The sequence below is a fragment of the Miniopterus schreibersii genome (assembly GCF_964146895.1).
Source record: "Miniopterus schreibersii genome assembly, chromosome: X".
In the NCBI taxonomy this organism is placed as follows: domain Eukaryota; kingdom Metazoa; phylum Chordata; class Mammalia; order Chiroptera; family Miniopteridae; genus Miniopterus; species Miniopterus schreibersii.
Window position 1 is genome coordinate 18,803,983 of NC_138104.1, and position 24,396 is coordinate 18,828,378.

The 24,396-nt window shown below is 33.4% G+C and overlaps 1 protein-coding gene across 1 annotated transcript in view; it reads right to left on the reverse strand.

Annotated features, from left to right (window-relative positions):
- SLC6A14 (solute carrier family 6 member 14) overlaps positions 1 to 23,956 on the reverse strand; it is a 30,879-nt gene extending 6,923 nt beyond the window's left edge. Inside the window, exons 1-12 of the mRNA XM_081126064.1 lie at positions 23,867 to 23,956; positions 22,402 to 22,567; positions 19,098 to 19,229; positions 17,365 to 17,526; positions 16,416 to 16,554; positions 15,120 to 15,252; positions 13,161 to 13,301; positions 3,858 to 4,086; positions 2,346 to 2,471; positions 876 to 994; positions 279 to 378; positions 1 to 38 (exon numbers count right to left, since the gene is read on the reverse strand). The exon at positions 1 to 38 is cut by the window's left edge and continues 72 nt beyond it. Coding sequence (XP_080982190.1) covers positions 1 to 38; positions 279 to 378; positions 876 to 994; positions 2,346 to 2,471; positions 3,858 to 4,086; positions 13,161 to 13,301; positions 15,120 to 15,252; positions 16,416 to 16,554; positions 17,365 to 17,526; positions 19,098 to 19,229; positions 22,402 to 22,567; positions 23,867 to 23,914 — 1,533 coding nt within the window. The 5' untranslated portion in view covers positions 23,915 to 23,956. The remainder of the gene's footprint in view (positions 39 to 278; positions 379 to 875; positions 995 to 2,345; positions 2,472 to 3,857; positions 4,087 to 13,160; positions 13,302 to 15,119; positions 15,253 to 16,415; positions 16,555 to 17,364; positions 17,527 to 19,097; positions 19,230 to 22,401; positions 22,568 to 23,866) is intronic.
- Positions 23,957 to 24,396: the final 440 nt, after the last annotated feature.

Here is a 24,396-nt window from a genome sequence, read left to right on the forward strand (position 1 = left end):
AATCATCATTTCTATATCTTCAATGAATCTGTTCCCTCCTAACAAAACAACCAACAAAGAGTGCATTCAGTCCTCGCTCATATTTTCCTCCATTAATCATCACAGTCCCAAATTTTCTGTCTGAACATTTTCCTATACTACAGCAATGAAGGATACACGTTTACATTGTATCTATAATATACTTTGTCCAGTTATAGTTACTATTATAGTACACATAACGGAAAGGAATCAAACTAAATTATTTTAATAAAAAGTGTAGATAATTCTATAGTCACTACCGTAAATCCAGATGACTCCTATTATTTCCAGTATAGCTGCAATCAAAATGCCCCATCCAGCACAGAAGTGGTCAATCAGATTAACCCAGTAAATTCCAGCCTGTCAAAAAAAATCAATTACTTCTAAGTATAGTTTTAATTATTTTTATGATTGACTAGACATTTAATTTGAATTTACTCAAGGAATATTTTCAAATGTGAACACAAATGTGGATTTAAATATTTCAAAAATGGTGCACTTTTTTTCTGTACTGAGTCACTTGGAAAAAAGCATTTAGAATACTTAATTATCAAAATGACATTCAGTGCCTGTGTGTTCTACAGTAGCGGCTAAGAAATATAGTGTATGTTTAAAGTCTATAACTTTATTGTAATTGGGGAAATTGTTCCTTATTGGGCCTCCTGCCCCTCTGCAAAATATATTTATTGAAATTGTGCTATAATGGGAAACAATCTGGGGCTAAAACTCAGAAAACCTTGATCCAAGTCTGACTTGGGCTTGTCATTAAACATCCTCTTAAACCTTGGTTTCCTCATTTAGATTATAAAGTACATTCCAAACAATATTTTGTCTATGAAAAAAGTACTATAGTATACCTGAGTTACACAGACGAGACCAAGGAGAAACAAAACCAAGCAGCAGCCCAAAGTTATGGGAACCCTCATTTTCTTCATCACTTTGGGAAATAAATCTTGAATTGTTGTTGTAATCGTTTCTTCAGAAGGGAAAAAAAATAGCATGTTATATGTCAACTCATTTGCCAATAAGTTTAATCACAGAATTCAATTTCTATTAATGAAGTTTACAAATATATGTTGAGACTATAGTCTGGGCCCTAATCTTTGTTTTTAAAAACCCATAGGATTCTTTTTCTTTGCAGTAACCACTTGTCAGTTCTGATAAAAATCAAATGCAGCTCGATTTCTCATTTTTAGTCTGTTTTGTAAGGTTTTTCATTGGTAGCAACTATAAGGTAACAGATCCCTGAGGGCTGAAGTAGTTTGGAAGTCATAAGGAAAGAAGTCTGGTACAACTTTTTAAAAAGGTGAATATTTGAATAAATGACATAGAGACAGAAAGGCCTTCCAAGTTTGAGAAATAAATGTGTTCCCATAGCCACCAAATCAAGCATTGATTATTTTATACATATAATTACAATAATCTGAAAATCTTATAGAAATCTATTGTACTCAGAATTAGAACTTCATGTCAATGTATTAAAAAATTTAAACCAAACTTTAAAAAAAGAAAAAAAAGAAAGGAATGTGTTCATGAAACAGGGTACTGGCTAAAAGTAGAAGGATGTTTGAGTGAAACGATTAAGACACAGGTTTGAAATTTTTGAGGGTTTAGAAAGTCAGTTAGAGGAGACTGGACTTTATCCTATAAACAATAAACTATTAAAATGTTTTATGTAAGAGGATGATATAATAAAAACTGTTTCAGAATTTCTAGGTGTGTACCCTAAGGAAAATTCTTATGTGTACATAGAACCATGTGCAAGAATAGTCATTGCAGCAGTTTGTGTAAGTTTTAAAAACTGGAAATAATCCAATTGCCCATTACTATGGCAACAGATTGTGAATTAGCTAGATCTATATGTCTGTATCAACATAGGTTCATAATATGTGTAAAAAAACTATCAGAATATGTATGGAATGAAACTTCACATTTATGTGAACATTTAAAAATTTATGTTATTTATGGGTACATATAAAATGAATACAAACATGGACTGTATATCACATCATTCATGGTGACATTGGTTTCTGGGAAAGAAGAAATGTGAATTGTATTAGGAAAAGAAACATGGTGTACTTCAAATTCATCTGTAACAGTTAAATTTTCTAAAAAATGGGGCAAATATGATAAAATATTAATGTATGTTCCTTTTGGGTGTTTGAGTACTTTGTATTTTTTAAACTTAAGTTAAAAAGAATTTTCAGAAAGATTATTCTGAGAGTAAATCCTAGGGTGGCAACAAGGGTTAAGAAAAGGATATTTTTAAGTAGAAGAAACATGAGTACAATATAAAGGGATAGATTAACACTGGGAGTAGTACTTACCAATGGAAGCAAACTGAGAGTCGAGACCCAAAGTCAAAAGCATGAAGAAAAATAATATGGACCAAAATGGCCCACCTGGGAGTTGGGCTAGAGCTTCTGGATAAGCAATGAATGCCAAATCAAAACCTAAAAAAAATGCATGGCATTTTAATTTATATTAGTTGCCAAGAAAATTCACATATTTGGACATTTTCAAAATAAGATACTAGAAAAATTTCATTTTAATTTGGTAACCCAATCCATGATATACATTTTTTAGCAACTATTTCACTTTCACTTTTAAAAATATTTTACTTACTTAATCTACAATGTGATAATGTGAATACGTGACATGAATTGAGCTAGTGAGATCAATTTTATAAATGGTACATTTCTCACATAAGAAATCTTAATTATTTCATTTAATTTGTTTGACTTTATTTTTTAAAGATCGTTAAAGAATAACAACTGTCTTAAACTCCAGGAACCTAAATTATCTTACCCTGGAGATTCTAAAAGAATTACACTATCAAAAAAGATATGTTTATAGAACTAACTTTTTAGTCGTCAACCATCTTTCCAAATGTCTACCCAAAATTAGAATTAAATCTCATTTTCTATTTTATGTATGTTACCCTTAGAGATATTTTAAATTTTTTTTCAATTATGTTACGTGAATCTTAGTTTTAAGTATTTTAAGTTTCTTCAACCTCCCAGAGGACTGACCTAGGATTCAGGAAAATTAGCTTCTAGCCTAGGCTCTTTCACTTCCTAAATATTTGATCTTCTGCAAGACATAATATTTCTGTGCATCCATCCACTCCTCTGTAAGAGAGGAGCTGGATACTAGATGATCTCCAAGGTCCCTTCTAGTACTAACATTCTATTCTCATTCATCAGTTTCTCCATCAAATGATACTAACCATAAATTAAAATTTAATAAGAAATTCCTACTTAAAAGAACCCTAGAATTATTTTCCTAAGGATCTTTAACCAGATAATTAAGCATCCCTAGCTAATGTCTTTAAAGTTAGGAAGTTCATTAACCAGACTATGTTCAGACTGGACACAGCTGGGCATTCAAACTCACTTCGGTTTCTATCTACATGATATTAATTAATGTTTTCAAATTCAGACCAATATTGTAATTGTACACAAAGGAATATATATACACATGTATATATTATATGCATATATACATGCACACATACACACAAATGAAAATAATGCATGTAAAGTGCTTATCATGATATCTGATACTTGTAATTGTGCAGTAAGTAGTTCATATTAAAGACTAAACAAAATTCAGGAAAAAAAATCTTAAATAATTGTTCCCTAGTATACTTATTTTCTCAAATCATTTATGAATTATTCCATCATTAAAGCAAACAAATTATATAAGATGAAATGAGAAAGAAACAACGTGATACCCTAAATCTTTAGTGCTTTAAGTAAATTGCTCTAAATATTTTAGTGTTTCTTAAATGAGCTACTTTGAGTTAATCAAAGGTAATAATATATAGCATTCCATACCTGATTTTACAACTTGAGACACTTCCTTTCCAGATATGTGAGCCATGTGTCCCAATATAGAAAAAATAGCAAATCCAGCGAACACACTAGTGAGGCAGTTTGTCAAACATACCACAATGGCATCTGAGAAGCAGTTGTTATTGAACTTATTGTAAGATGATAGAGCAACTAAGCCACCCCAAGCCACTGAAAGGGAGTAAAAGATTTGAGTGGCAGCATCTTTCCAAACCTGTAAGAAAATAATTTAATATTTAAAAGCATACACTCTTCATTTGCATAAAATATTTTATATATACAAATGAATAAATATAATGACATAAACACCCAAGTACCTACTACTCAGCTTAAGAAATCAAATGTTGCCTGGCCAGGCATAGTCAGCGGTTGAGCATCAACCTGGGATGCAGGAGATTATGGTTCAATTCCTGGTCAGGGCACATGCCTGGGTTGCGGGCTCAATCCCCAGTCTGGGACCTTCAGAAGGCAGCCGATCAATGATGACTCTCTCATCATGGATGTTTCTATCTCTCTCTCTCCCTCTCCCTTCCTCTCTCTGAAATCAATAGGGATATATTTTTTAAAAAGATACTATGCTATGTTTTCTTCTAAGAGATTTAAAGTTTTGCTTATATTAAGTGTCAACTCACCTGAAATTTATATTGTGCATATTAAATTGGAAATCCCAATTCATGTTTCTTCAAATGGAATATCAATTGTCAATTGTCCAAAGATAATTGACTTTATCAATTATATCTATTGGATATCAATTATGTAATTGAATAGTCCATCCTTTTCCCATTGATCTGCATTGCCACCTCTGCCACATATCGAGTTCCATATATTCATGAATATTTCTGAGATTACTATTCTTTTCCACTGGTCTGTATGTCTATGCCTATGCTAACACCACATTATTTTAATAACTATAACATTATAATATTGTTTCCTATCTGGTAAGACAAGTCTTCCTCACTTCTTCAGAAACACCTTGTTTTGTTTTATTTTTTAATTTTTTTATTTTTTTTTGCTTTTTTTTCTTTCACATAAATTTTAGAACCGGTTTTCAAGTTCTACACACACACACACACACACACACAATCTGTGCTGGAAATTTGATTGGAATTCTTATGTATCAATTTGGGGAAAATAGAAACATAAGTCTTAACAAGGATAGGCCTGGGCAATTTTTGAACAATGATGATACATTTAGGCATCCCTTAGATCACCCAATTCTCTCATTCCATATTTTGATTACAGCCTCATGTAGCTGGCCTCATCACTTTAAGCAGCCCCCCACATTCTTCATCTAATCCTACCCATTTATTATTTCCCATTTTGCAATTTACCCTTCCTATGTCTTTGCTAAAGGACAGTAATTAATCTTAGAAACTAATATAGGTAAATCCATTTAACAGTGAAATTTTGTAGCTATAACATTACCCCAAAGGGAAAAAAAAATCTAATTGTGTAGATTTCAAATAAAAGAGCTGGCATATATTTGGGTAAATTTTTTTTTTTTTTTTTTTTTTAGTTCATCTGAAAACAGGACTGGTCAGTGGAAGCAGACAATATAACATAGTGACTAAGAGTTCTAGCTCTGGAGTCAAAAAGAATGAAGTTTACATACAATACCTCTCACTCTCTTTGACTTCAATTTATTTAACTTCTTTAAACCTGTTCTTTCAACTATAAAATGGAAATGGCAATAATAATAATTATCTATCCTAGGAATTATGTAAGAAACATGTAAAGCAACTAGCAGATGCTTAATGGTAGCTATTATTGTTATCATGGAAAATAATCACAAATTGATACTTGTTGTTTATGGAAGTTAAAAACAATAATTTTCTCTCTGAAAGGTATATAATCTATTTCTAATTGCAATAGAAATAAAATTTTTAGACAGTAAAATAAATTACTGGGTCTTCAGGATACAGCTTGATGTTAGATTATTATTACACTATAATTGCTTTATAATGGCAGGAAGCCAGTAGGAAGTACATGATAGATGATAGATTAGATAGATGATAGATAGATGATAGATAAATAGATTAGATAGATAGATGATAGAGATGATAGATGATAGATAGATCATAGATGATAGATGATGATAGATAGATGATAGATAGATGATAGATAGATAGATGATAGATAGATGATAGATAGATGATGATGATGATAGATAGATATAGATAGATGATAGATGATAGATGATAGATAGATAGATGATAGATAGATGATAGATAGATAGATGATGATGATAGATAGATAGATAGATAGATAGATAGATAGATAGATAGATAGATGATAGATAGATAGATAGATGATAGATAGATGATAGATGATAGATAGATAGATGATAGATAGATAGATAGATAGATAGATAGATAGATAGATAGATAGATGATAGATAGATAGATAGATGATAGATAGATGATAGATAGATAGATAGATGATAGATAGATAGATAGATAGATAGATAGATGATAGATAGATAGATAGATAGATAGATATAGATAGATAGATAGATAGATAGATAGATAGATAGATAGATAGATAGATAGATAGATAGATAATAGATAGATAGACAGATAGATAGATAGATGATAGATAGATGATGGATAGATAGATAGATGATAGATGATAGATAGATAGATAGATAGATGATAGATAGATAGATAGATAGATAGATAGATAGATAGATAGATAGATAGATAGATAGATAGATAGATGATAGAGAGAGAGATAGATGATAGATAGATAGATAGATGATAGATAGATAGATGATAGGTGATAGATATAGATAGATAGATAGATAGATAGATAGATAGATAGATAGATAGATAGATGATAGATAGATAGATAGACAGATAGATGATGATAGATAGATGATGATAGATGATAGATAGATAGATAGATGATAGATAGATAGATAGATAGAGATAGATGATAGATAGATGATAGATAGATGATAGATAGATGATAGATAGATAGATAGATGATAGATAGATGATAGATAGATAGATAGATAGATAGATAGATAGATAGATAGATAGATGATAGATAGATAGATAGAGATAGATGATAGATAGATGATAGATAGATGATAGATGATAGATAGATAGATGATAGATGATAGATAGATAGATAGATGATAGATAGATAGATAGATAGATAGATAGATAGATAGATAGATAGATAGATGATAGATAGATGATAGATAGATAGATAGATAGATGATAGATGATAGATAGATGATAGATAGATAGATAGATAGATAGATGATAGATAGATAGATAGATAGATAGATAGATAGATAGATAGATAGATGATAGATGATAGATAGATAGATGATAGATAGATTAGATAGATGATAGATGATAGATAGATGATAGATAGATAGATGATAGATAGATAGATAGATAGATGATAGATAGATGATAGATGATAGATAGATGATAGATAGATAGATGATAGATAGATAGATAGATAGATAGATAGATAGATAGATAGATAGATAGATAGATAGAGATAGATGATAGATGATAGATAGATGATTAGATAGATAGATAGATAGATAGATAGATAGATAGATAGATAGATGATAGATAGATGATAGATAGATAGATGATAGATAGATAGATGATAGATAGATAGATAGATAGATAGATAGATAGATAGATAGATAGATAGATAGATAGATGATAGATAGATAGATAGATGATAGATAGATAGATGATAGATTAGATAGATAGATAGATAGATAGATGATAGATAGATAGATAGATAGATAGATAGATAGATAGATAGATAGATAGATGATAGATAGATAGATGATAGATGATAGATAGATGATGATAGATGATAGATAGATAGATGATAGATAGATAGATATAGATAGATAGATAGATAGATAGATATAGATAGATAGATAGATAGATAGATAGATAGATGATAGATGATGGATAGATAGATAGGTAGATAGACAGATGATAGATGATAGATAAATAGATGATAGATCATGTTTATTTTACTTATATATAACAAGTTAGAAACAAAATATTCTCATTTCTTAGGTGGTTGTACATATTGAAAGTTAAGTAAAATGCTTATGTTGGCCTTAGCTTCTTTTACTTGATACATTATGTATGCATATGTGAATTAGGGAGAGCCAGAAATAGTGTGTCATGTGTGGGTTATAATGTTTACCTAGGTAGCAAAGAACAGTGAAGCAAAATCCCAAACATAGTTGTAATGTCCATAACTACCAATCTCACAGCTATACACAGGATGATTACTTTAGGGATTAGGGAATCTTAATTCAAGATGCAGAAACTGGCAGTGTAAATTTAACTAAATCTAAATCTTTCTGGGTCTCAGTATTATCACTGCAAAATGAGCGAGTTAGTAAAATAATCACTGAAAACCCCTCTAGCTGTAAATTTATATGGTTCTCTACTCTTGTAGAGATCTCAGTAGAGGTCAGATTTTCAAAGATAAGGAAAATATATACTTATGATCCCATGCTTAGTATGTGGACAGAGAGGAATATTAAAAAAATCTAGGAAAAAAATTCTAAGTGCCAGCAAACCCAAAGAAAAAGTGGCAGTAGTGTTTGTGTTGCAGTGGGGAGGTGGGAGGATTAAATTTTATGTTTCACAAAGAGCTTTAGGTTTTGGTCTGATCTTTTAAAGCTTTCAGGGGGCAAGGGGGAGGGGCAGACTGGATGAAAGAAGGTGAAGGGATTAGCCAAAGAACATATATGCATAACCCATAGACACAGACAACAGTGTGGTGAGGGCCAGAGGGAAGGAGAGTGGGGACTGGGTGGAGATGGGCAAAGTGTTAGGGGTAAATGAGGATATCTGTAACAGTGTCAACAACAAAAATAAAGAAAAAAATAAAGATAATAGAGACACAGAAACACAGACCAATATAAAATATTCATATAAAATTTTCAAGATAGTTTCAAGGAACTATAAAGCCCAGATTATCTGAGTCTTGTAAAAGCCACATAAAAAATATAGAAGGGACTTTCCAACTGTGGTCAAAGTTATGATGTATAAAGAAAATTAAGGCTGTACTTCTTTGGGAACATGTGTGTCTACAATAAAGTACAGATATGAGCAAAAGTAGGTTCACAGTTGTTCGTATGGAAAAAGACATGCAGGTTATGATTATTTCAATAGCTTTGTTAACTCTGTGTTTTGCATACTTACAACTGTAAATCTATTTTTGCCCACCCTTGTAGTATAATATAATAATAATTTAAATAATTGTGTGGTCATATTTATATAGCACTTTACCATTCCAAAAGTGCATTAACATTTTATCTTGTTTAATAACCTAACATAGAGAAGATAATGAATCTAAACTTCTATTTTTTGTTTTTATTCATCATGAAACATAGTCTTTGAGTTGGGAAGAATTAACAAACAACATTAAAAGATGTGAGGCTAAGATAAACAAAGAAATGAACAGATGGTCTGTGAACACATCAAAATATGTTCGTTTCCAAGTGAGGGTTCTTGTGGTTGATTATGGAGTTAAATTTATTTGGGCACAGGAAAGATAACCAAAGGACAGAGATTGACACCTTAATTTTCAAAAAGATAAAGCATGGATTTCCATGAATAAAAACTAATAAATTTGACATGCTTACCAGAAAATTTCTATAGCAAATCATTAAATATCCAAATTGTAAGTACAGGCATACCTCAGAGATATTACAGGTTCTGTTCAAGACTATCACATAAAACAAATAACACAATAATGTAAATATTGCAATAAAGAGAGTCAAATGAATTCTTTGGTTTCCCAGTTCATATAAATACTATGTTTGTACTATACTATAGTCTATTAAGTGTGCAATGGCATTATATCTAAAAAACAGTGTACACACCTTAATTTAAAATACTTCACTGCTAAAAAGCATCCAAGGCTGAGGAAATAAATGTGCAAAATCCAGAAACAGGAACAGTTCTGTTATGTGTGAGTAAGGGAAAGGAGGTCTCTCTGGCAAAATGAGCAAGAGGCCGTTGGGGAGGTAGGCAGGCCCTAGTTATGCAGAACTTTGTAGACCATCACAAGGACTCTGGATTTTATTCTCAGAGCCATGGGAAACCACTGAAGAGTTACTTATAATAATAATAGGAATATGAAAACTCTTTGTATGATCTGCTTGATGTTTCTGAAACCTTTAAAACTGTTCTAAAAAAGAAAGCCTACAATTAAAAATATGAAACGGAAAAAAAAAAACATTAAAAGATACTTTATTGCTAAATATGCTAACCATCTTTTGAGACTTCAACAACTTGTAATCTTTCTGCTGGTAGAGGGTCTTCCCTCAGTGTTGATGGCTGCTGACTGATCAGGGTGGTGATTGCTGAAGGTGAGAGTGGCTGTGGAAATTCCTTAAAATAAGAAAACAATGCAGCTTGCAGCATGGATTGACTCTTCTTTTTATGAACAATTTCTCTGTAGCATGTGATGCTGTTTGATGACATTTTACCCACAGTAGAACTTCCTTCAAAATTGGAGGCAATCCTCTCAAACCCTGCTGCTGCTGCTTTATCAACTGGGTGTATGTAATATTCTAAGTCCTCTGTTATTACTTCAACAATCTTAACAGCATCTTCACCAGGAGTAGATTTCACTTCAAGAAACTATTTTCTTTGCTCATCCATAAAAAACAACTCCTCATCTGTTAGTTTTATCATGATATTGCAGCAATTCAGTCACATCTTCAAGCTTAACTTCTAATTCTAGTTCTCTTGATATTTCCACCACGTCTGCAGTTACTTCCACTGAAGTCTTGAATCCCTCAAAGTCATCTATGAGGGTTGGTATCAACTTCTGTTAATGTTGATATTTTTACCTCTTCTCATGAATAACAAACGTTCTTAATGGCATCTAGAATGGTGAATCCTTTCCAGGTTTTCAATTGACTTTGCTCAGATCCATCAGAGCTATCACTACCTACCTATGGCAGCTATAGCTCTACAAAATGTATTTCTTAAATAATAAGACTTGAAAGTCAAAATTACTCCTTGATCTTTCAGCTACAGAATGGATGTTGTGTTAGCAGGCATGTAAACAACATTAATCTCATTGTACACCTCCAGCAGAGCTCTTGGGTTACCAAGAGTATTTTTAATAAGCAGTAATATTTTGAAAGGAATCTTTTTCTGAATAGTAGGTCTCAACAGTTGAAATATTCAGTAAACCATGTTGTAAACAGACTTGCTGTCCTCCAGGCTTTGTTGTTCCATGTATGGAGCACAGGCAGAGTAGATTTAGCATGATATTCAAGAGCCCTAAGATTTTTGGAATGGTAAATGAGCATTGTCTTCAACTTAAAGTCATCAGATTGTCCTTTGAAGCTTTGAAGCCAGGCATTGCCTTCTCCTCTCCAGCTATGAAAGTCCTAGATGACATCTTTTCCCAATATAAGGCTGTTTCTTCTACATTAAAAACTGTTTAATGTAGCCACCTATATTATTTTAGCTAAATCATCTGGATAAGTTGCTGCAGCTTCTACATCAGCACTTGCTGCTTTGCCACTTTGCACTTTTATATTATGGAGACAGCTTCTTTTCTTAAACCTCATGAACCAATCTCTGCGGGCTTCAAACTTTTCTTCTGCAGCTTCCTCACCTCTCTCAGCCTTCATAGAACTGAAGAGAGTTAGGGCCTTGCTGTGGATTAGGCTTTGGTTTAAGGGAATGTGGTGGATGGTTTGATCTTCTATTCAGACCCTTAAAACGTTTTCCATATCAGCAATAAAACTGTTTTGCTTTCTTATAATTCATGTCTCCACTGAAGTAGAACTTCTAATTTCCTTCAAGAACTTTTCCTTTTTTTAATTTATCTTTATTATTGAAAGTATTACATATGTCCCCTTTTGTTTCCCCCATTCACAACTTGGCTGTTTGGTGCAAGGGGCCTAGTTTTTGGCCTATCTTGGCTTTCAACATGCCTTTCACACTAAGCTTAATCACTTCTACCTTTTGATTTAAAGTGATAGACATGCAACTCTTCCTTTCACTTTATACTTAGCAACCATCGTGGGGTAATTGATCAACCTGATTTCAATACTGTTATGTCTCAGAGAATAGGGAGGCCCAAGAAGAGGGAGAGAGTCAGGGGAACAGCTGGTGGGTGGAGCAGTCAAAACACACACAACATTTATCAATTTAGTTCACTATCCTATACGGGTGCAATTTGTAGTACTCTGAAATATTTGCAATAGTAACATCAAAAATTACTGATCATAGATAACCATAACAAATATATTAATAATTTAAAAGTTTGAAATATTGCAAGAATTACCAAACTGTGACAAGATATGAAGAGAGCAAATGCTGTTGGAAAAGTGGTGCCAATAGACTTGTTCAACACATAGTTGCCACAAACTTTCAATTTGTAAAAAACACATTATCTGGGAAGTGCAATAAAGTGAAGTGCAATAAAACGAGGTATGCCTGTATTTAGAAAATAGCAATTGCTGGAAATAAGCACGAGCTTCACAAAGAATATCATCACAAACTAAAATATCCATTTTGGATAGCACTACTAGATTTGACCACTAAAAAGTGAAAGCATTCTTAGGCTGTTATCAATACAAGCATAGTATATAGACTACACTTACATTTAATGTTCCTTACAGTGAAAATTGTAAAAGATTTTATGTACCAATGATACAGTCATTATCTGGAGATGAGCTAAAGTTCAAATAGGATTGGTTACCCAATTCATATTCATGGTGCATGTTTCTGGTACCAGTAACAATTTCATTTATGAAATGCATCATTCATTTCAAATTTGTGTTTTAATTTCATAATTCATTGGGCAAAATTTGACCTTACTTTTGGGATGTTAACTTTTGAAGACAATTAAAATATATATCAGTCTATTAAACTTTCAAATGTAGTCTTTAAATCTCCTATGAGTTTATCCGATAAGTTACATGGTCCTAGTCATCAATTTGTAGGTATTCATGCATGAAATAGTCTTTGTCAGATTAATAAGCCCCAAATCTTTGTGGTCAAATAGAACCAGTTATATGAATAAAAGGACTTTTAGAATCCTATTGTTAAAAATGATTATCTCACTTCCTATAAGAGAGCATTAATGTAATGTAAGTAGCTAAGTCAGACATCCTAGTGGACAGAAACACTAATAAATTGTGTATTCTTTTGCAAGCTACTACATTATAACACTCTTATATGCAACCAAAGATTTTTGGCATTTGCTTTTAAGGTTTACCTTCTCAGATAATTTGAAATTCAAATTAACTCTTACCTCAGCTTCCTTAAGTTTTGTAAAATTTGACTGTGCTCCAATATAGTATGAAATGCCTTTTGACGCACCCTCTAGAGTAGCACCTCGTATTAACAGGATGAGTAGGACAACATATGGGAAAAGAGCTGTAAAATATACCACCTATCAAGAAAAATAATCGAAGGTTAATGTCATTTTTTTTAAAAAAAACATGGTATATAATTGTATAGAAATAAAGTCATTAGCCAGTTGATATTAGCAAAATAAAGTATCAAAAATTTCATAAGGTTATTAATAAGTCTGGTGATACCAATAGCAAAGTTGGCATAATTTCCTTTTCCTGTTCTCACCACTCTCAAATGATCCATTTTGCAAACACTCTGATGTATGAACCAGTATTTCCAAGGTTTGTGTTGTAAATACACAATATATCAACAGTGATAATTTGGAATCCAGATGAGGTGCTTTTCAAAACATATCCTTATAAATGTCTGAAGGGGCTGAATATCACCTCTTGGTAAATTACTGCATTGGAGTGGGAAGGAAAATTATTTTAAACCCTGCAGTGTTTAGTATATACTCAGTCCCCAAGGAGAAGGAAAATAATCTCCTAGTAGATGTCTAAATCTCATGAAAGCTGATTAAAGTGAATCCTAGACACTTCTCATTAATATCTTTAAAGCTACCATTAAGACAGTTTGACAGCAGACAAACACACTGCTTGTGTCCTAGATAACACACAATTTCAGACGAGCAGGTTGCCTTTGATGCTGACTTTTCATTAATTTGGATGATTTCTTTAATCCATAGATGTCCCATGTTTGATAATATGCCCAAGGAGACAATTAAAACAAGTCATCCAGAGACCAATAAAAATTAATGCATTGGTCCAGCCGGGCGTGGCTCAGCGGTTGAGCATCAACCTAGGATCCAGGCGATCGGGGTTCAATTCCCAGTCAGGGCACATGCCCGGGTTGCGGGCTCGATCAATGACTCTCTCATCATTGATGTTTCTCTCTCTCTCTCTTCTTCTCCTTTCCTCTCTCTGAAATCAATAAAAATATTTTTTTTAAAAAAATTAATGCATTGGGTAAATGGCCTTTAATGGATTATTTCAACATTAACATCGAAAGGAACCGACGGTTTCAAAAATGTGCAATTGAAAAATTATTTTTGGAAAGTTTCTACTGACTTTGTAATACAATATTTCTGTGATCTAACAGCATGTCTTATCACAACTTAACATTAACTGAATGTGCTAGATATTGTGCCAGGAATACAAAGATAGTATCCACAGTTATTCCTGACTCCATTTTTAAGGAAATTTTACTCTAGTAGTTACAAACACATAAACATTCACTTTTCTGGGTGCTATACAATTGCTCACAGAGAAAATTTTATTTTTTTCTCTGAAATTGCTATGATGCTTTCTGAAAGTTTAAAAAAATAAAACAATGAAGGGGCAAATATAATGTTTTTCAGAAGAGGATTCTTTGCTGAAAGAGAGTTCTGAGGTAATTTTAGCAAACTTTAAGATAATGATTACATAGTTTGGTGGTGTTTTTTTTATCTCCTCCAACTAGAGGAATCTTGACATAATTGCACTATAGAACAAGGATCTAGATTTTTTAAACTACACATTACAATATATAAGATGCTTATATATTCAAGATATTTATATAGTAGGACAGAAAATTTAATATACTTGCAAGCGTTAGAATACTGTATCAGCTAGAAGAAGGGTCCAAGTTCTGAGTAACTGCACAACTCTAGTACTAATTTGTGCTTGTTTTGTTTTATTTTTAACAATAGCAGTGATCTTATGTATTTTTTAAGAGCTAGGCTGCCTATTTAGAAAGCTTTTCACACATTTGAATGTTCCCATTATAGAAAAAAACATGCATTTCATAATGCTTGTCATTGAACTACAATGATATTGGAAAACTGCTCTATCACCATCTAATGTGTTTTCCAAATTACCTTGCCAGAAGACTTGATTCCTTTAAATAGTGCTGCACCAACTATGAGCCAAGCCAGGAGAAGACAAAGTGCTAAATACCACACAATTTGTCCAGTCTCATCCAGTCCACTTGAGCGTTGGAGTGCCACTTTGCTGAAAACACATAAGCCCTTTTATGAACACAAAATCACTTTTCTTAATATATTGGCTTTTGTCATATATTTTATCCAGGGGGAAACCTCAGGAGTATTTTATCTTATTAATACATCAATGTTGTGTGAGCCTTTTATTGATATTATTGTATGGAGCGGCAAAAATAGTTCAATGAAAAGCCAGGCTCTGACTTTAGGCTCAAGTGCAGCCAATAGAAAGTTCCAAACCCCAGAATAAAAGAACTACTGATTCCTTTAGCTATGATTTTCCCCTAATATTCCAAAGCTACTTCATGTAAAAAAAAAAAAAAATTAACCTTACATTAGATTACTTCATTTTACTTGTTACAATATTTTTCTCAAGTTAAAATAACAAAGATATCATTTAAAATTGCATTAAATGTTTTCTTATTCATTATACTGGTATTTATCAGCAAACCTAAATGGTCTCACTATTTATAACATTTTCAAAGGCTTTCTATAAAATTCTATAATTTCCACTAGGAAATTGCATGGATCTAGGATTTTAATTCTTAGTTTGATGTTTGGGAACGTTTTAAGGTCCAAATTTTAAAAGGGTCACAAATGAGATCAATATGTAGATGAGGAAGAACTCATCACAGCAATAGTCAAAGAAGTTAGGTCAGGGTAAAGGGTAGGTATACAGTAAAGAAAATAAAAAGAGAACCTTTCAAAATAATAAAAGTAAATATAATTCAAAATATCTCTTTCTACCATATGGTGACAATTATAAGCAAAATGGATAATAAAGAATTGCAGCCTTAAAAAGCAATTTTACCCCCAAATTACTCATCACCTAATTGTTTATCACTAGAACTTGCTAATTATAGTTTAAAATTTGAATATTTTTTCTTCAAAGCAATGCCCTAACTTACAGTTAATAGTGCTAAATTAATCATTATTGAGTGTTGTGCCCACTTACATAACTAATTTATAAATGATAATTTGTTGACTATGAGCTAAATTTGCAAGTTAGTACTACTCACAGGATAGGTAAACATGAGTCAAACAGAGTGGAATTTGCTCTGCTTCCCTTATTTTTCTACTTATGAGTTAAGAAAAGAGCTGACTAATATTTTATTGTTATTTATAAAAACTTTTTAGTAACATCTGTTTAAGAAGTAGATCATCTAGGGTACTTACTTCCAATACTGTTCACTGGGAAGCTGCCCTGGCTGATAAATTTCAGTTCCATTGATGCAGGTGAGATTGTTGAAGTCTATCCAGCTTTTATTTGCATAAATGATCTCCCCTATTTTCATACTTGCATTGCAGTGAGTTACTAAAAATTATAAAAAAGAATACATACACAAACACATACTTAGTTTTAGAAGAGTACTTTCCTGAAAAAAGATTTAATGGTAAAATAGTCAAAGTGCTGTCTAAATTGTTACTTGGTGAAGGCGGGGTAAAAATCGTACAAATGGAATAAGGCATGCACATTCAGCATAGTAAATCTTTTCTACTACTAAGCTGGGAGTGAGTATGAAAATATCTGCCCTTTTAAGCTATGATTATAGTTATAGTCATACAGCTATAAAGTAACAATAATTTCAGTTGGGATTTAGTGCTCTAAGGGACTCTTAGTATGTAGACTTATTTAACCTATATAGAAAGCGAGACCTTTAAATTCCTGAGAAGTATTCAGTCTTTACCACTTTATCCTCTGATATACAGAGGCAATCCCAGTGGTAACAGTCTACAATATTAATGCTACATTATTCCAAAGATTAGCAACATATGACATGGGCAATACTGGCTATCCTGAAACACAATACGACTCTCTCGTGGATGGTGCTTTTCTCTCTTTATCGTTTTCCATTGTCTTTTCCCTCTCCTGCCCATCGCTTAGGCCTGCAAGAAGTACTCCTACTAGCCATTTAGCCTTACTGGCTGTCCTCAGGAATTAACACTGCATTAATCAATTTTCAGGTTACACATGCTTTATTCTGTTTTCATCAGTAACCTATGGCTCACTTAAAACTGCTCCTAAGTTGGTTAGAAAATGATTTAACCCTTTAAGCTTATTAGAAAATATAAAAGAATGAAGCAGAGTTAACAATACTTTTTAAAATAAATGAATGAATTTTACCTATAGGAGATCTGCTACAGTTCTGATCTGCCCAATAAGAACAATTTTTCCATGGTAGTTCACTTCGAAAAGAAGCAAACATGTAGTAAAGACTATAGGCAATTATGACATTGTAATAGATGGTCACAAAAATGGATATCAGGACCATTGTAATTCCCACACCTGAAAAAGAAAACAATTAAAATAAAAAACCAGCAAGTGAATCTTCTTTTGCTAATTCATAAAAATGCTGCTTCTCAATTTCCATAAAATCTATTTTAAAAAGAGAAGGCTGCTTCAAAAACTTTTTCTCTTTTGGGTTGGGTAAGGAGGCAGTACTACTGTCTGAGTAGTTTTCTTCTCAAATTTAAAATTATTTTAATGATTGGCTTTCTGAGACAATTTTTTAGTTGATTGGAAAAAGTTCTAAGATCAAGGGCAGAAGACCATATTAATCCATTAAATTCAAGGAAGGAAAAACCCATGTCCATTACTCTTTCTTATGAAGTCTGTAAATTTTTGTCAGAGTGGGTAATATTCTTTTAAAAAGTGGAGAGATGGGGGAAGAAAACCATTCAAAACTCAAATCCTATTGATTCACTGACCAATACTTACATCTTCATCTATAAACCAACATTTTGACAAGTAAAAGATAAAGCCTTTCAATTAATGTTCTGAAAGGATAATGTACGCCATTTCTACAGCACATGTGAAGAAAATTCAATAACTCAGTAACAATCTGAATTTAAACTTCCAAGGTTTTTTAACTCAGTAGTTTCAAAATGCAGTTCAGTGCACTAAATATAACTCCTGTGCTTAAGACCAGCTTTTGAGGTAGCTTCCTTAATATTCCAGCACAATATACTGTTTACATCACTATAAATTTATTTCTGATGTTGCATTGAGGCTTTTACAAATAGTTTTCAGCAGCTAGCACATATCAAAATGAGATCTAACTTCAGATAGAAAGGCTGTTTGATGTTTAATAACAATCAAAGCATTTTTTAACTTTTTAAAAATTTATTGTTGAAAATATTATAGATGTCCTCTGCCCCTCCCCCCCATTGATCCCCTCCACTCGGCATCCTCCCTGCCCCCAGGCCTTCACCACACTATTGTCTGTGTCCATAGGTTATGCATAAATGCATATAAAGTCTTTGATTAATCTCTCCCTACCCGCTCCCCACCCTCACCTTCCCTCTGAGATTCATCAGCCTGTTCCATGCTTCTATGTCTCTGGATCTATTTTGTTCATCAGTTTATTTTGTTCAGTAGATCCCACATACGAGTGAGATCATGTGACGCTTATCTTTAAAAACTTTACCAGTGTCCTATTTCATTAAGAGCATCCAAGAAAAAAGAAAGTGACCTGTTTTTCAACTTTTCTGAATAAGGCACTGTAAAAAATATGCAAAGCAAGAAGGCAAAGACCACCTGAACTAGAAAAATGACAGAGCCATGAAGTGACTGCACAACAGAACCATGTACCAAGAGAACTGAAAATAGGAAAAGAATGACACCCTTACAATCCTCTCTAATATCCTTCCTTACCCCTATCTGTAGCCTATGACAAACAGAAATAAAAATTAACATTTGAGTTTTAAATTCTACAGTGGCAAATATGCAGGGGGAAAAATGTATGCTTCTTTGCTTTTAACATGACCAAATTTTAAACAGTTTTATTCCACATGGTGAGGACAGCTATATGCATGAATAGACCAATAAGTACAATGGGAAAACATTTTAATACCAACCTTGAAACAATGGAAGAATCCTCCAAACTGAAACTGGACCTAAGCTAGCAAATTGTCCCAGTGAACACTCTAAGAAGAACAACGGTAAACCAGCCAATGCTAGCATAATCGCATAAGGAATCAAGAAGGCACCTAGAAAATGGCAAAAAAGAACCAAAGCACTATTATATCCCAAAATCTTGATGGCACTTGACAGCCAGCACATGACATTTTGAAACCATTCTGATACATTGGAGTCAGAGAGTACTGGGTTTAGGCCCCAAATTTACTACTTTCTGGGAGAAAGTCCTTGATTCTCTAACCCTTGGATTCCTCACCTATGAAATGGGAATGCCAGTACAGTAAGTCCTCACTTAACATCCTCGATAGGCCTTAGGACTTTAAGTGAAATGGAATATAATAAAACCAATTTTACCAATTTTGGTAAAACTAATTGATACAAAAAAGAGGTAAGTTCCTATGGCATCTCATCAATATATAACAAAAAGTAGTTGAACAAAATGACATTAATGAAGGACTGGCTGTATTATGTAATGAGTTTGTTGTGATTATTAAAAACAATAGCCCATAAAAAGCAATCCAGAGGAGTCAAATGATCATATGTTTTGGAGCCAAATAGAACTAGGTTTATATCCTGGTTCCACCATTCACTAGTTATGTGGCCTTTGGCAATTTACCTAACCTCTGAACCCTGTGTTCTTCATAAATGGGAAGAACTATGTGTAACGACTCATTAGTGTGTGGTAAGGGTTTAATTACAGAGCCTATGAGAAAACACTTGGCAAAATGGCAGGCACATGGCATATGTTCCAAGTTAGTTTTCCTCCTTTCTCCTTTAAAAATAAATGGTCTATTTTTAAGACATAGGGTGCAAATGTTGAATGTAGTTCAAAGTGGAAGTCATTGTAGTTAAGGTCATTAGTCTACAAATAGTTATAAAGGTCTTCATTCAATTTAATAAGAAATTTATTGTTTTTGTTAGAAGAGCCTGAACTTTTGTGATGTATTCAGAGTTAACTTTCAACTTCATAAGGACTAATTATCTTACATTTAGATAACCCAGGCCCCTTTTTAATTTTTTTAAAAAGCCTTTTATTATTTTACTTTTTTCTGCCTACTTTTGTGGCATAATAGTGCTCATTAGAACTTTTATCACACTGTGGGTAGAAGCAGGGACATAATACTAAACTTATTGATCAAGTATTTTAGAAGTCTGAACAAAGTTTAATAAGGAAATGTGAGGATCAGTGGATAAGAATGGGCTTTGGCATTATGTATATTTCATTTACCATGTTACATTTTTTCTTATATATTTTTCATATTATGATACTGTAACATCATACCTGGGAATTATACTTTTTCCAACCCTCAAAATATATTCTACTAAAAATGAGACAATAAACTACTTGCTATGTACAAGTCACTAGTCACTAGAATATAGGGACAAATATGTTTTTACAGATGTTGCAATATACTTTCCATCATTATTATGACTAATAGAAGGTTAAGTCTTGCCAATGATAAATATGAAGAAAGCATTGTACAAAATATCCCTGTTTAAATACAACAGTAATCAAAGGCTTACTAGCCCAGTATAAATAAGTTTTTAGGGAAATGAAAAGGATTATTTTCCCCAGTGGTATATATGACTTTTCACCCATTATATTTTTTCCTTATCAATAACAAACATATTGGTAAATTGTTAATACAATACAGTGGTCACACATTGATAACACTGCTAGCCTAGGCCCTAAGGTAGTATAATACTTCTTTCATAAACTGTTAAAAAGAATCTACAGATAAAAATGATTCCAGATTTTAGTATATTTTTTATTTCAACTGACCATATTTTTAAAATCAGCTCCATTAACATTTGACAAATTTGAATTTTATGGTCATCTTCTACCCTTGATCAAAAATAGAAAGAAGCAATTGAGATCATCTATTACTCAAATGATATGATCTTTAAAAACTGAGAGCCCATATAATATATTAATTCTTAGAGGACATGGTGAAAGAGATAATGGCATACAATAAATAATACTATTTTGTTTTGGCTATGTTTAAAAATTCTCTATTAAACCTAGTTTAATATAGTTCCTGGAAATTGATGGCAACTATTGGGTCTATGTAGAATGTCAAGTGACAGGGACATTCTTATTCTAAACCTGAATACAAGAGGCTAGAAAGGAGTTTGAATGTTTCTCTTCACTACACTAGACCTTAGAACATAAACACAAAAATTGTGATTTCTGATTCATTTTCCAGCTCAAACTTACACCAAACCCATGATTAAATGACATAGGCTCTAGATAGGAGAATTTTTTGCCACACCAACACTTAAAGTTTTTAATAAACAGAGCTCCTTTCTTAAGTCTCTGAAGGTCATTGTGAACATTTTAATGAAACCAATTAACAAGGAATATAAGATTGAAATATCATCACACAAAATCCTATTGTACCAAGAAAAATAATTACAGTGACACAGTTTCACTAGTACCCAATTATGAAATATAAGGGCATGTCACCTCTATACTTTTAAAAGAACCTGTAATTACAAGTAAATAAAATATGGTGTAAGTGAAAAGTTGTTTCGACATTACTAGAGAATTATGCAATTCATTTTGTATCCCTTTGTGTGTCATCTCAGATTTATTTTTTTTTCTTTTTGTTCTAATTGAGTCTTCCTTAATGATTTCTGGAGTATAAAAAGTATTATTTTGCAGAAATTAAACTCCTAGTCTTGAACTAAATTCTATTGCATTTTAGAAGGATCTTCTACATAATCAGTTCAATTAGGGATACATGTAACTGAATATTGCAGCTTAAAATACTAAACCTTTAATTATTTTTTATTCAACTGCTTCCACACTTAAATTTCCAAAATGCAATACCTTACTCTATTTACACAAACATTTCACTTGAACTTCCTATTAGAACTAGAATTCACTGTCTTTTGCTTAGATTCAGCTATAAATTAAGCAAAACACTGAAGTCTGAACAGATTATCATAGGAATGTATAAATTAAGAAGAGTAAGTCATAATTGAAGATTAGACAGGATCTCAAATCAAAAACTGAGAAGTTGTAAATATACAACTTTTACTTTATCTAAGGATTTTGTGGAGCCACCTTCCTAACAAGCTAGCAAAGTGTAGCCTAATAATAAATGCAGTATGCTTGTTTACCATTCTCCCACTAACCCAAAACATCATATATCTTTCCTCAGTACTTAAAATATCCTTAGAGGCCTTACAGCACCCCACTTAAAGTTGGAGGGGAAAGAAGTGAGGGAGTGGAAATACCTCCGCCATTGTTGTAGGTCAAATATGGGAATCTCCACACATTCCCCAATCCAACTGCATATCCAACCATAGATAGAAGATAATCTGATTTTTTGGACCAGTTGCCACGTTCCTGATTCTCATCATTTGCACCAACATGGAAATTCTCAGATGAAGCAGTAACTTTCTGGAGAAGGGAAAATATCAACAGCTTGTCTTTCTGCCATTAAAAATTCCACAGAAACATAATTTCACAAATCCACGGAGTGACAATGAGAGAGAGAGAGAACCTGAAGACCATAGAACTGGAGCCCAGGGGAACGCTATCCAAGGTTGGGGAGATTTCTGCTAATGGCTGCTTTTACTTTACAATATTTACCTCTTGAAATGAAAAAACTCTGTAGGCAGATATTTTTACTACTTCAGGTGAGATCATCCAAATTACTGTGGAATGGTTACATGTGCCACCCAGCATGCGGGACAAAAAAAGGTGGACAGATAAATTTTCAAATACAAAAGTCTTAAAGATGAATTAGGTAAAATCAACACTTGAGATTGTAGAAGATTTTTGAAAAGGATCAACTATAGCTTCCATTTAAAAAAAGAAGAAAAGAGAAAAGAAAAGAAAAAAAGAAAAGAAAAAAAAGAAAAGGAAAGAAAAGAAAGAAAAGAAAAGAAAAGAAAAGAAAAGAAAAGAAAAGAAAAGAAAAGAAAAGAAAAGAAAAGAAAAGAAAAGAAAAGAAAAAAGAAAGAAGGAAGGAAGGAAAGAAGGGGAAAGAAAAGAATGAAGAAAAGAAAGAGAGAAGAATGAAAGGAAGGAAGGAAGGAAGGAAGGAAGGAAGGAAGGAAGGAAGGAAGGAAGGAAGGAAGGAAGGAAGGAAGGAAGGGAGGGAGGGAGGGAGGGAGGGAGGGAGGGAGGGAGGGAGGGAGGGGAAGAAAAGGAAATAAATTAATTCATAGACTTCTTTTCTCATAGGCTGATGGTTTTGGATGTTTGGCTTTAAGGGAAGTTTAACTTAACCCCTTATCTTGGAGAATAAAATCAGTGCTTTTATGAAAGCCGCAGAATAATAACCAGAGACAATTTCTCCTGTCCTACCAGGTGGAGCAGCTCTCTCTCCACTTGAGAGGAGAGGGGTTGTCTCCCAACCTGTTAGCTGCTCTGGGTTATGGAGGGCTCCTCAGGTTAGATAAGGACAGTGTATTTTCTCATTTTTCTCCAGCATATGGACACAGTCTAGAAAGAAACAAAACGGGTTTCTGGGCACACTCAAGGCAGAGGATGAGGTGCCCCTGTCTGCTAGCTACCGGAGTAAGAGCTGTTCTATTTTTCCTCTACTATATGAGGACATTTCAGGCATACTGGAAGGCAGTTGAACAGAAATGTGGAGGACTAATAGCCACAGAAAGCAAAAACTGAGACTTGCGTCCCCTTAAATTTTTCCTTCCCAGACCCTCCACAGCTCTGCAGCTCCCAGTCCCCTACCTCTTTCCCTCTGCACTTGAAGAAGTTGGGGCACTTCAATTTGTCCATTTTTCATTCACTCCCTCTGCTCGAGCTCCTCCTTGTCTTGCAGTCAGGCTGAGCTGGACTGGTGGCAGGTGCACACTCCCCCGTTGTTACCTGTCAGAGTGAACCACCTTGTCCAGGGGTGGGACCATTTATGAAGGGAAGCTCTCTCCTCCCCCTCCGGCGCAACCTGTCATGTCAATTACTGAAAGGGACCAAAGTGAGGCTCTGGTTTTTCCCCAGGTAAACTGGCATGTAGCAATCCCCTGCCCAGCCCCAGGAAAAGGGCTGGGCTGTGAGAGAACAGAGCAACCTGAGCCAGGAGGACTGACAGACTTTGACTCAGAGCCCAGCAGGTGCCTTAGCAATCTCACCTGCTTACCCAGGTTCCCTACTTCCTCCTAGTCTCCTTGCTTACTCTGGTCTCTGTCCTGGGGCCAAGTGCTGATCTTCACTGGTGCTGGAGGGGGGGGAGAGGGCACAGTCTGTGGGGCCCATTCTGTTCC